A 14590-nucleotide genomic window follows, 5' to 3' on the forward strand; every position below is an offset into this window, starting at 1 on the left:
TGACGCTCTCCTGTGAGTGTCAGGGTTATTTCAGCTGTGTTGCATGGTTGTGTGTGTGTGCGCAGCATAAATCGGGAAAGAAAACACATGTAATTCAAGGCAACAGGTCGAATCTTTTCCTTGTAATACGACCTTAGAGGTTTCTAAAACATATCCTCTTGTTATCCAGCTCATTGTATTTTCTAGAGATCTCTGATATTTAGTTTCACGGCCTTAAAATGCTGATTCACTGGTTTAGAGCACTGCGACTTCAGAGCACTCATTCGTAACAGCAGATGAAGATAAGACTGAGGCCAGCAGAATTAACATACCTGATTGTGGCGGCAAGGGGCTTATGGGAAATGTGCAAGTCCTACAAATACCACTGAACAGATTAAATACCTCAGCCAAGGATGTGATGTTTTCAGTGCTGTTTTTCTATCTGCAGGATTAAACAGATTTGAGTGAAATGTGTGTGTAAGGGTGGGTGTGGGCCAAGAGAGGAACCTATTAACTGACTGGATTAAAGGAGGCGGAGGCTGGATTTCTTTTTCTCATTGTGAGATTGAGCGTTTTTCAACGTTTTGGTGAATTTCACAAGACCTAATCTTTATGAAGATAATCAGGCAAACTGAGGGGACTGATCTATGAGTGACTATCGTGTACGATCTGGAGCAGCTTGATTGAGTTTAAGGGGGATGTTGGTCTCTGGTGTAATTATAAAAAGCTACATGTGAAATCAGGAAAATAATATGGCAGTCTAGGTTAGTTTGAAATGGGGCATGGGGACAGAGCTGACAGCAGAGGATACTACAATCTTCCCTCAATGTGATTTTCAAGGGAACATCATAGAAAAACCTAATTGAGCACTCTAGTGCTACACTGTCAGAAAGTCAGGGGACCTAAAACATTAAAACTTAAAGTGTGTAAGATTTAGGCAGAATTTCTATACAAAATACTCCTAGTGATGTTTTCACTGGTGTGTAATCAGCTACATTTTGTATGAATTGTTGTTTTCTTTTCTCAAGAATGAGCCAATAGTATTTATATCAGGGGCGGGTCCTCTATACAGTAGCCCAGACAGGTCAAACTAAAAACCTTTTGGGTTTTTATAACAACTGAAGGCTACCATTAGGTTCTCCATCATGATTGGGAGGGGGGATGAGATGAATATTCACCTGCAGCAGGCAACTTCACCACTAGATGTCACTAAATCATACACACTGATCCTTTAATCTAACAAATAATGCAGCAGAAACAGCAGTAAAACTATTAACTATTAACCTCCAGTATGAGTTGAACCCGATCATTCCATTAGACCTTTCCTGCCTATGCTTTGTAAAACATTTCTTACTAGAAGACAGGATACAGCTTTTCAACAGGCTCCTCATGACAAGAACATGTAAAAAACTTGTGGAGTGGCTCTTCAATCTATTTAGTAATATTAAATGGACCGTTTATATATAGAATTTCTCCGGTGTTGTCAACCAATCAAACTTAACAGTACAAGTCACTCCACCCATTTACACACATTCATACAGAACTACTGTTTGTCTATTTCACAACTATTCATTCTCTGTCAGGTCAACCACCAGCAGCAATTTGGTGTTCAGAATCTTCAGAATACAAACTGAGAATTAAACTACCAACCATCAGGTTGGGTGAGCGACCCTCTGGAGCCACAGTCACCAGTTTGTTAACGGTGGGTTCAAAGGATGCGAATCAGACAATGGAAATATTACAAATACAAGGGGTTACTTTATATACCAGACTAAATATCATTTATTATATCTTCCAATATTCATCCATTAGACATGACATAGTAACATCATGAGCAGCTTTTATATTTACAAAGAACTAGAAACCAAAATTCAACAAATTGCTCAAATAAAAACACAGTTCTGAAATAAAAATACAAAACTTGGACTTTGTTTCTCCCGTTTTTCAACATGCTGCACTAACAAGTGTATTTACAACCAAGGTCGACAGCGTTTTCTCAGCAAAGCTCATGTGTTCGTCTGGTTAGAGCGAGTATGGCGTTCAAAGTGCGGTGAGAGGGACACATGTTATCTGCTTTGCTTTGTTTTTAAAGGAGGGAAACTTGCCTTTAGCAGCTGCAGAACAAACAAAACAAAACTTGCATCTAATTGGTTTGTATAATTATTTCTACCATGATAGGAAAGAGAAGAGGAAAATATGTGTCAAAACATGAAGAAGCACATGAATAAATATGTATCTTTAATGTTAAAAGTTGTAGCTCCCAAAAGGGGATAATAACATCAGTAATCTCCAAGAAAGCACTCAGCAATGCTTAAAACATTGGGCTCTGGTTCACTCACACAAACGTGGCACCGCTCTGATTTAAAACTAATATTATGTCGAACAGAAGTAGAAATAAAAAAGGACCAATGCCCTCTGTCTGAGACCTGAGCCTCAGATAAAAACACACACACACACAGAAATTATCAGAAATGAAAGTAAAAGACTGGCCATCAGACAAAGCTTTTTTTCTTCTGCTGTACATGCACTAAGCTTAGAGTTTCGTTAAGAGTGGCTGTGTTCCTGTCTACTCCACACAGCCCCCTGGTGTTCATGCAGAGAAACAGCCGAGCAGTGAAAGTAGTTACAGTAAACACGTCGGCAGACTTGCTATGACTCATTCAGATGAGTCAAGACCTCAAATTATGAGTTAAAAAATAACCCACTCTGACTGCGGTGAAATTAAATGAAAAAAAAGAAAAGAGGACTGGAATTAGAAGCAGCAGAAAAAAGAGACAAGTTCATGCATATTTTTAACCGTTATATTGACTGCCTGACATCAGAATTGCCCGTTTGTGTGTCTTTGTAGCTTTTGAATATATCATCTCTCATGAATAAGAACAATATAATGTGCACAATAAAAAAAAATTGTGAAGCTAAAGGGCAAAAACAACATAAAATACTGAAGCTTTCCTGGCAAACTAAGAGGTCACCACAGTGGGAGGGTCAGGACAAACTCAGAACACTCACTTCATGTGGACAGATTAGAAGAATTCTTACATACCCAGTCAGAAGTATCAGGTTGACATGTTGGGGGATTTTTTTTCAAACTTCCAACTCAATACCTCAAACATACGAAAGCCCCCGGTGACATTTGGGGGAAAACAATGACATATTTTTACCCAAATATCCACTAGGGGACTCTGAGTATTTGCGTTATTAGTGTCTGTTTTAACTTGTGAAACTATTTGGTAAATTTGAAGATATCAACAAGGAAGTTTTATCTGTTGCATCTTAATGCTCTCCAGGGGATGTTAAAGATCCTGGGGTCTGATGTCAACACTGGCCAGTAGAGTCTAAATCTCAAATGGTTGAGCACATTTAACTGTGGGACCTCGTTACCGCAGCTCAATCCCCGCTTCTACTAAATGTGAAGGACGGTGAAATATGCAGTTCCTATAATGTTGTTCCTCTATGGAGAACAAGCAGCTGAAGTTAGCGTTACCCTACAATCCTCCTGTTTTCCCCTCGATCCTTTTAACCTACATTGGGGCCTGCAGAGGTCGACTGTCTGTGGGAACCAGCTCCAGCTTTAATACCAGCCGTTCAAATTATGTCCCAATTACGCCTCTGCTGCTGCTGCTGCTGCCCTTCACTCTTGCTGCCCACTGGAGCAGATGCACTGTTTAATCTATAATCTGCTCTGCCTCACTCTTATCTGTTCCAATATCAATAACAAAATTGATCCATGTTTCCGACCAAGTTTCCCTCTAAATCCGATCCCTCACTGCAGTGAAGGACGTCCCTTGAAATCCAAAAAAACACACAATCACATTTCATTAATTGTATATCATACGTAACGTTAATGCCACAACAATGGCAACAGCTTCTGTTTGAAGCACATAAATATATATTTGCAAAGCAACTTATTTATCATGTTCATGTTAATTAATATCTAAATATTCTTTGAGTTTATCAAAGTAAAAGTTCTAAACTTTTATAACTTTAATATTTTCCATTTCCCTTTAAAAAAACTCAACTATTCAAGTATTTTCATGACTGGAGTAAAACGTGACATAGCCAGAAAACCTCTTTGAACACATCTGACCGAAGGAAAACGAGACTGAGCTGAAATGTGCAGTTAAACTTCTCCAAGCTTCTGTTTTGAGGTCAAATATATAAGTGTGAATCAAAAACTATGTGTACTTTGTGGCCGGTGGTTTTAACACAAAATCAGCTCAGAGAGTTCCATCGAAATCAAATGCTCGGGAGGTGTGGCTACAGAAATGTGTACGCAACGATGTCCTTATGTTCATTAACAGTCCCAAAAACAAGTAAAAACAAAAACACATGACTCCATCAATCACACACTACAGAGGACCTGCTGCACTGGAGGACCCAGTACCATCCGCCATTAAAACCTCAGTTTGAATGAGATTCAGCTGCGATACGACCACGGCCTCTTTGTGCCGTTTTAAAACTCATCATCGGAGCTGAGCAGGAGCGTCTTCTCCGTGTCGCCGCGGGCGCTGACGGCGCTCTGGGTGCGGGAGACGGGCGGCGGCGCCCCCTGCTCCAGCGTCGACTGCTGGGTGTACTGCTGGTACGCCGGCGAGAAGTTGTGGATGGCGTCTTGGACCATGTCGCCCGGGTTCATGGTCTCCTTCAGGCTGCTGGAGATGCTCTTCATGGGGGCACGGCGGCCTGCGGGAGGAAGACAACTCCAGAGAGTTAGAGGGAGGAAAACGACAGAGTGTGAAAAGGGTTAAAGGGAGAGGGAAGAGAAGGGGTGATTTAGAAGAGGGGAAATCATTTAGCATGGGTGGATTTATGGTGGAATCAAATTGAGAGGCGGGGAAGAACGTTGGAGGATGAAGGAAGGGAATGTGTGAAAGAAAGTAGAAAAGGAATCACGAAGGGCAGAGGAAAAAAGTGGGAGTGCGAGGAGGAATGATTTATTGGAGGGACAAAAGGCTGGCAGAGGAGAAGAGGGGACAACAAATAGAGAGAGAAGAGGAATGGGGCATCAGGGATTTAGAGGGAGACAAAAGGAGAGCGTAGGGGGAAAGATAAATTATGGGAAAAGGAAGAATTAAAAGAGGGAGAGAGGAATCTGATGTCAACAGAGGAAGGAGAGAGGGAAAAGGGGTTCCCAGTGATGTAGAGGGATTTAAGACAGAAAGAAATGAGACTGGTTTTGTCCAGAAATAAAAAAGACAAAATGGAAAGAAATAACAGTTACAGGTAAAAAAAAAAAAAAATTACAATAAAAAACGGGATAAAGAAAAGAATAACACAACCGAGAGGAAGATAAGCAGCAAAAAAAAAAAAAGTAGCATGGATAAAATCGGGGGAGGTTGAGGAGTAAAGGTCATCAGTATTTAACGTACCAAACTCTCCGTATTTCAGAACAGGTCCTTCAAGGTGCAGCAGAGAGAGACAAGAGAGAGATGAAGATTCATGTGTACAAACAGGGGGAAGAAACTCCACCCATTTGTGGGAGTGAGGTAAAAAAAAAGAGAAGAATGAAGAGAAACTGAATAAAGGAGTTATTTTGTATTTTAAAAAGGAGGGAGGTGAAGAAGAAAATCCACACTAGGTGTCAGAGATCACACTTCCTGTCACGGGCATCCTCTCACCTTGTGAATCCAGGCTCTTGTCCATGTAGACCTTGTAGGTGAAGGCGTGCCGCAGGGCCAGCGCCGCGAAGAACATCTCGATGCAAATGATGAAGTTCTGGTAACCGGCGGCCACCGTGCCCTCGCCGAGGGACAGCTCCAGCGAGTTGATCTGAGGGATGGCGCCGGACTTCTCCAGGATGGCCAGCAGCATGCCTGACCACAGAGGGATAGAGATGAAGCCAGTGAGCTCACAGCGCTTCATGCCGTATTCGCATTGTTCACACTGGTTTTCACTTACCCTGCCAGAAGGAGAGGAAGATGACCGACTTGACCATGAGGAACTTGAGCATGGGGCTGTACGGGCTCAGCAGCTCCTTCGTGGAGAAGTAGAAGAGGAACAGGGCGTACAGGGACAGGCTGACGGAGATGTTGTAGACGATGCTGACGTACAAGTACCCACTGGCAACACTGTGGAAACAGAAGAAGTCAGAGAGAGGGGTGTTCATGGTTTTAACGAGGTTTTGGTAATCAAGTTTTATTATCCGCAGTTATAGGTCAGGCTAAAATCCTATATGTCCCATTAGATATTAAAGTCTTAAACTGAACTGATTATGGGAGGAGGTGATGATCAGTCTGGGACATTTAATTAATTAAATGATTAAAAAGGAGTAATCCATCAGTTTTTTTGGTGGTAAGTAGGTGCAAACTTCTCTCTTTTCAACTCCACTACTGTAAATTTAGCTGAAACTGAATCCAGGAGCTTCTTCCTGCCTTTTGTGTGCAGAACTCACTCGAAGTCTCCGTCCTTGTATTTGCCGTAGGCCTGCAGGACGACGGTGACCGCGGCCATGAGCGGTTTGACCACGCAGAACTGCAGCGTGGCCTGCTTGCAGAAACGCAGGAAGCCGATGGAGTAGGCCTTCCCCCTCAGACAGCAGGTGCCGTACATACAGCTGGACCTGACGGGACAAAGCTCAGGTTATTGCGACTGCAGCAGCGGAAATAACACGAGTCATCTGTCATGTCTGTAGGGAATTAACAGTGTTGCAGCACCAGGATAGAAAATGGATATATGCATTATAACAGTTATTGTTGAGAGGGATTTTTGAAACGTTATCCTCCTGCAGGAGACTTACTCGATGGGTTTCCCTCGGATCTCGGCCATGATGGCGCTCTCTCCTCCGAGGTACTCGTAGCACAGACTCAGGAAGTTGTATATCACAAAAGCTACAGGAAAAACAAGGAGAGAGGGGATTGTTTGTTATAATCTCTACGCAGGCATCACTTCTATTTGCCATGTTTCCCTCGAACAAGTCAGGGTATCATCTGGATTGTTGTGGCAGTACATGTTACTGTAATAGTTTCCCGCCATGAGACAGAGGACATGACAGACTCAGAGCACATACGGCTGCCAAGGCCAAACATTCCCCTTAAATTAAAACAAGACTTGTAGCTAAGGTTTCTCAGCTACACAATTGTGTTGTGCTAGCTAAGCCCTTGTTACCATACAGCTGTTGAAAAAGCCTACACCCTTTATTAAACCAAGTTTAAATCCACTGGATACAGATTTTCATTTGGGTCCACACGGAGTTGCACACGCTCAGCCAAACCAATCAATAAATGTCTCAAATTTGTATCAAGATTTCCGACCAATACCACATCCTTCTACACGGTTTTGTGGTAATCCCCTTAAGTAGTTTTTGTGTAATGCTGCTAAATAACAAACAAATGTAACAACTGAAAATGTAATGTAAATATTAAGTTTAGTCTGTGATTTCAAAAGGTTATTCTGTGGTCATTTTTAAATTGATTTTCTATTAATTGCTCTTTACCAGGGGCCGAAACTGTAATTTCCACTGGTCAAAAAAATCATATACAAGAAAAGATGAGTTCAGTGTCATCTCTCCATAATGGGAATAATCTTCTGATCAATGTTAATTGTAGTCTTTTTTATTTGCAGAGATACCGTGGAAAATGTGTTTTTAGACCATCTTTTTGTTCACCTTGACCAATCTGCTCTAAAAGGTAATCTGAGATAAACTCATAAATAATATTAATACCAAGCTGGGAGAACATTTTACTATGATTTGTGGAGTTATTTTGAACAAACTCATGCAAGCACAGACACAGACACCTTTCCTCATGTGACTGACAGTCTCTTGTGGTCAGGGGATTATCTCCCCTCTGTGCTACTTCAGTGAGTGATGAGACTTCACAGAGGCTGATGACGACGAGACACTCATAAAAAAGCAAACCAGGTTAATCCTGTTAACCCCCGTGGAGCTGACTCTTCCTCTATTTGTGTGTGGGCGTCCATGTTGACACAAACTCTCCCAGGGCGGATGTGCTTGTGTGTGTGACTGTGCATGTGAGGTATAATTAAGGTGATTGTGATGTGGCGGTTTTGAAAATGAAGATTAAGTGTTTGTGGTGTTGTGAGACACACACACACACACACACACACACACACACACACACACACACACACACACACACACACACACACACACACACACACACACACACACACACACACACACACACACACACACACACACACACACACACACACACACACACACACACACACACGACAGTTCACGGACTAAACACAGCAGCTCCTGCACTGATCAGCGTGATGAGAGCTGGTCTGAGTACAGCCCTCTGTGTCTGAGCTGTTTACCATCTTGCTCCCTCGTCTCCTCCCCGAGGACCCCCATCAGCACTGTTTGTTGCCACGGTGATACAGTAGGCTTACATACAATGAGGATGGTAACTTCGCAGCAAGTTTGGTTGAGAGAAAGTCATTATCTGATGAAGCCATTTCAGTGGACGAGGGAGATTTGTGAGTGCAGTTGCCATGCAACAGGTCGGCCATCCTTGGGGAAGGATCGAGGCAGGGCTCAGGAGGGCGGTGGGGAGGGGAGGGCAACAGGAGGAGGAGGAGGAGAGGAGGAGGAGACAAAGGGCAAGAAGGGATAAAAAGGGAGGGATGGTGCCAAGTGAGGACAACAAGAAAAAGAAGGAAAAAAAAGAGTAGGAGAGGCATCGGTGTGAGGGAGTGATATGACGACCACTAACACACAACGTTTCCAACCACAAGCCCAAACATGCTTTGAGTGCCCCCCCCCCCCCCCCCCCCCCCCACACTCAACATCCGAATGCATTTGACATCATCAGTTCGCCGACGTGGGAAGTGTCACAACGTGGTGACTATTTCTATCCTGAACGTCACAATTGACTGAGGACAGAGAGAGAGAGAGAGAGAGAGAAAAAGAGAGAGAGAGGGGAGCGGAGGCAGCTGCCTGTCACAACCTTCTGCTTCAAATTTAAAGAGCGGAACCAGGCAGCTTTTGTTATTATGTCTGTATCATCCATCGACACAAATAAACAGCATCAATATTCTAACCGGAGCCACGGTGAACAGTGAATTAAGGATCTATGTTTACATCCCAACTGCTCGATTCCACACACATTAACTTAGATAATTGAAAACTAATATCTGTCTTTCTATAAAAACGGTTTGTATGGATTTTTATCCTGTCCTGTGATTGAGAGAAATCAGTCAATCATACTTGCATATCATCAAATGGGTAAATACAAAATCACAGTACGACATAAAAACGAGTGAGAGGAAAAATAAACATTCACAGTGCGAATGTGCCTGGAATTTTTTTTTTTTAGGATGAATGGATGCGTTGTTCATCTCGAATCTAATCTGATCAAAATGGGTTTCAGCAGGTCAGCTGGAAAAGTTCCCCACAATGAGGTGGATTTTAACCGGTAACCTCTCTCAGAGCAAATGCCGTTAAAAGTCTGTTAACTGAACACATCCTGGTGTATCATAAGATGTCAGCATTGCAGTAAAGATGGACCATTGGTGGAAATGCAAACTACTAAACAGGGCAGTATTGGTGACATTTACAAACAGAGGAGTCCTTTAGGACACGAAAACAACTCCTGCTTTAGGCAAGAGTTGTTCTCATGCACTCTGTCAGAGCAGGTCCAAGATTTGTTTTCCCCGTTGTCTGCATCATTGTACGTCAAAAGCACGTCCTTACCCTCGTAGCAGTCCCTGACGGTGTCAAAGTACACGTAGTACTGGTCGTTGGTGAAGAAGAGGAGGCTGAGCCAGGAGTCGAAGGCGTAGATGGGGACGATGAAGAGGATCCTCACGATGTGGCGCTGCTCCTTGGGCGAGCTGTAAAAGCGTAGATGCATGTAGATCTGGAACAGACAGAGGAGACGTCTTGAACTTTGAAAGATTGTATACATACTTTTTGTTTTTGTTTTGCGTTAAATGGAATATTAATAAAAACATTTGTTCTTACTGCTGCTATAATTGTCAGTGTGATCTGATAGAGGTACACGAGGCAGGTAAATCACTAATCAGAGCAAGAAGGAGTGTCTGAGCAGGCGTCCATCACTGCTCACTCATATGTCTGCATCACAGGTAATTACCAGCAGCAGCTCACATGTTACAGTGCTTGTTTTTTATTATTCGCAAAGTTACTGAGGCGGTCTCCTTGTTTTTATCAGGTGGCTGTGGTTACTATCCTGTCTGCACTGCACGGGCCCCGCGGTGCAGGGAGGGGCTTTGGAGACGGCAGTGGAGTTCAGTGGAGAGGCGAGGAGGGGTCAGGAAGATGTATTTGTATTCTCACGCTCTCCTCCCCTCCCTCTTTTCTAAATCCTGCAGCTTTAAGTGTGAAACTACAACTGTGGCAAATATCATGTATAAATAATCATTTAAAAACCTCAACACGAGAGCAGCAGAGTCTATAGGTTCAGCTGGAACAGATCTATCAAAACCTCTACAAAAGGGACTTGAAGGTCCGAGTCAAACAGTTTTCTCCTTACGCAGATGCAGATACACTTACACATCACTTATGTCTCCTTACTTTTGGTGTCACTGATGTTAACGATTCATAAATCGCATAACCTCCCTGGAATGTGTGCAGAAACACTACTTTTGTTTTTCCAACCAGATTTAGTACAAGCTCCTCATCCACCTGGATCAAGTTTCCTCTTCCTGTGTGTTCACGCTTGGTTTCACAAACACCTGCTGAGGGATGTTGCCATGCAACCCCTGCCCTTCTCTGGGGCTGAGCAGATGTATCAGGATCACGTTGCCTGTGCATTAAGCGACGCACACGTACACACACACAAGCACCTGCTACAACCCGTTTACGAGCAACCTCTTCAAGAAACCCTGTCTGCTCAGTCAGACCTCATCATTTGGATAAATACAACTTTTTGCACGATTAAAGTTGGAAAAACTGAACCCCTCCCCCTCCTGTTTGCAAGCCGTTACCTGGTGACAGGTGAGGATGAGCGCCGTCCACACGAAGAAGCCCGACACAGCCTGAGCTGCAGGAGTCATGAGGAAGATGGGCTGCTCTGGGGTCAGGATCGGGGCTTCAGGGAGCCATGAAATGTTGGGGCCCATCGGGGCCGCCGTGGGCGGGGGGCCAGGCACTGCAGCCATCGGAGAGTCTTCTCCCAGCCTCTCAGACAGCAGCATGTCTCGCCTTCACAGCCTCAACATCTGGAAGGGACACAGAGGACAGAACAGATCACACATTAGCCAAGTGTCTCTCGGTGCATGCATGTGTACCTATGTCTTTTCAAACAGTAAAAACACTGTGACACATCCACCAAGTATGAACATCCATTTCCACCGGTAATCATCAACCTGGACTATAGATCCCACTGTCTACACTATCAATGCCATGTGTCATCTGAGATAGGAAGCCAGATAGAGGATAAACATAGACACATAGTAAATCAACATTTCACTACGAGTCAAGAATGTGAGTACGATCGTTATACAACAGCAGTAGTGTTACTCTATGGAACCCTAACCCTAACCCTATGGAACAAAAATCTGTTTGTCTCGCAGAATGCTATTTGACTACTGTCAGCTAATATACCCTCCCCCTTTTTTTTATTTCGCTGTTTTAAGTAGAGCGTGTGAGATGGAAACAAACAAAAAGCTGCAGTGCATTCTGGTCTTTGGAGGCTGCAGTGATTCCTCCTGGTAGGATGGTTAAATCTTGGGGGAAAATCCCATCGGTTTTTTTCCATAACCGATGACATCACTTAAAAACCATACCTAATGTAGTGTTGTCAATGGGGCCCTGTGATAAATGACACAAATAATTATTGCAATATCATTTTCATCAAAAGCCATATAACTGAATTTCAGTATATATTGATATAGCCCAGTAGTGTTTAACACATAATGCTCACTTCAAATTTGTAATGTGTTATTCTCTGCTCATAAGAGTTAACAAGCACAACCTTCACTCTGGAGCCAAATAAATGTAAATGATTAGCTTAGTTGATTTCCTTTTTCGTCGATAGTGCCCAGACCTGGTCTTCATTGAATTAAGATTTTCTGCGACGTGGTGCATTTTCCCACCTCGTCTTTTTCAGATCTGACCAGTGAGTCACACAGGAACCAGCAGCCTACACTGTGACCAAATTCACGGGGCGATGAACCAGACGCGTCAGATAAAGCTGCTGTATCCCCGGCTTCTGAAGTGACCGGACTGGAAGTGGCCAGAAGACATGTTGCATAAGCAGCAGCATGTCAGAGTCTATACGATGACACGCTCATGTTCCTCAGGGTGCGTTTGTTCTCGTACACTGACAGACAGTTGCTTTCAAGCTTTGGGAGGGGGGAGACAGAGATCTTGATGTTGTATCAATTAAGTGTGTGTGTGTAGAGATTACAACAATAAAAGAGGGGGTACAAGTGCAAAAAATGGCCACTGACTGACAGTGACACCTATTATGTCTCGTAGGCAGATTGTTGATAGAAAGTCACATTGGACACAGAACAAATAGTTCAGACAATGACCGGCGGACATTATGCTACAACCCCCCCCACACACACACACGCACCATTCAGTTTCTTCACAAAACTAATCGTCTTAAGGAAAAGTAATTGAATTTGGCGGTTTGGATGAATGGATGAGGTTGTTTTCATGTTTATGTGTGTGGGGTCAAGGTATTACTCATGTCGTGGGGACCTAAATCTGTTTACAGGCACATTATGGGGACCTGTCTTCCTTATAGGGGCAAAAGGTGAGTCCACATAATGTAAACCATTAGATTTTCAGGTAGAGAAATGTTTTAGGTTTGGGTTAGGCAAGCAGTAACTAAGGTTAGAGAAAGTCACCATGAAATCAATGTCATTTCCTCTGAGGTCATGGAGACAAAACTATGTGTGTGTGTGTGTGTGTGTCTGTGTGTGTGTGTGTGTGTGTGTGAGCAGGTCATCTGTACTGGTTTGCCAGCAATCAGCAAATCCACATGTGAACATGGAGAAGTGAAGGCATCAGCACACACACAAACACAATACCAGTGACATGATGCTGTGTTGGAGCGAAAGGACATCTGTGTGTTTGAAAGGCAAAAAGGGTCACACACCCACACACAACACACACACAGGGAGAGAGAGAGGAATAATACATCAGAGGGGCAGGGGGCAGTAATAAAGCAGAGCACCAGATGGGAAGGGGTGATGGGTTCAGTGTGGGTTGATCACACATAATAAGTCATTACGCGGTTCACAGACACTCTGGATTATCAGACAGCAACAACAACTGGATTAAATCAGCAGAAAAACACACAAACGCCGAGTCAAGTGTGTTTTTACTCCGTTAACAGTGATTTGGTTTGAGTTCAGGCTGCGGGAGACTCGTTCGGAAGTGACTGTGAAACCCACAACACGGCGAAGAGACTCACCGTTCAGCTCCCAGATGATCGTGTGTCCGCGCTTCACGGAGGAACACAACTCTTGTGAGTCGTGTGAGTGTGTGTCTGTGTGAATTCGAAGTGTCCCTGTGGTGTGTCGGAGGCCCCACTCACCTGGTTAATAAGCCGCTGCTTCGAAATCCTCCACGGGACAAACTCACGACCATAAATAACCCACAAACGGCCCGTAACTCTTGTTCACCGTTGCTCCCCGGACATCCAGGTTGATCCTTCCCGTCAACCCCGTGCGTCTACAACACACACCGGCCCCCGCTGAAAGTTTGTGTCTCGTGTTAAACTCTGCGGCGTCATTAAAAGTCTGCTTTTCTGTCCGTTAACTTCACGAGCGGTCGGAGTTTCTGTAGTTACAGACACGGAGCTCGTCAGTCCTCTGAGCTCCTACTTCGGATTAATTGCAGCTCACACTGGCCCCGCCTCCTCTGAGAGGACGAGCCGCCTAAGCCAATCACACGCCGGTTTACACACACCGCTGTGAGCATGCGCGGGTCAATCATTGGTCAAGCAACAAGAGTGCATTCATGTGCAGTCGGAATAATCGGATAAATTAATCCCGACTGGAACAACAATTTTTTTTCTGTTTTTCTAGAGTTGTTCCACATTACGTCAGGAGCAAAAAACAAAATGCACAACACAGGAGACCTGATAACTAGGAAAATTATACATTCATTCACTTGTATTTATTTCGAGCATGTAAATAAAAAAAGAGAAATTAAACAAGCAAGGGAAAGAAATAAGCATAACAAATACTTATTTACAAACAGTGATGAGGGGAAAAAATCTAACACTTTGTACAAACTTCTTTGTTGAGTAGAAACAAATGTTATCTCACCCCTTCTGCAGCTTCTTATCTATATATACATATATTGTTGATTTTAAAAGAAAATCAAAACCAATCTTAGCTAAATAAGACTTTGGACAGATATAAGAAAAGAACCATTAATTTGATTTCAGGGACTTCATTTAAAACATCTCTATAATAATACCAGAACTGGATTTTTTAATTTTAGAGTTAGGGATAGCATGAAGTTGCTGAAGTGCTAAACCTTATTTTACAATCATATCTAAATAGGACAGTCTCAAGTGAAGCTGTCAAATGTTTCCCTTTAGTAAGTGGAAACTTAAGTCCAACTCTCATAAGCACCTAACATCATAACTGATGACACCTGATCCTTTTTCATTGCTCTTCAGAGCACATGATCATCTGAGACGTTGCTGGGTAAAGGTTA

At 43.3% G+C, this 14590-nt stretch overlaps 1 protein-coding gene across 1 annotated transcript; it reads right to left on the minus strand.

The window, feature by feature from the left end:
• Positions 1-1733: 1733 nt before the first annotated feature.
• tmem184ba (transmembrane protein 184ba) lies at positions 1734-13772 on the minus strand. Its single transcript, XM_053414100.1, has 8 exons — positions 13458-13772; positions 10894-11127; positions 9641-9806; positions 6716-6806; positions 6371-6538; positions 5878-6047; positions 5598-5792; positions 1734-4662 (listed from the first exon to the last, which is right to left on the minus strand). The coding sequence occupies exons 2-8, from the start codon at positions 11101-11103 to the stop codon at positions 4433-4435; spliced, it is 1230 nt and encodes a 409-aa protein (XP_053270075.1). The 5' UTR covers positions 11104-11127; positions 13458-13772; the 3' UTR covers positions 1734-4432.
• Positions 13773-14590: the final 818 nt, after the last annotated feature.

Source organism: Pleuronectes platessa, chromosome 21 (genome assembly GCF_947347685.1).
Source record: "Pleuronectes platessa chromosome 21, fPlePla1.1, whole genome shotgun sequence".
Classification (NCBI taxonomy): Eukaryota; Metazoa; Chordata; class Actinopteri; order Pleuronectiformes; family Pleuronectidae; genus Pleuronectes; species Pleuronectes platessa.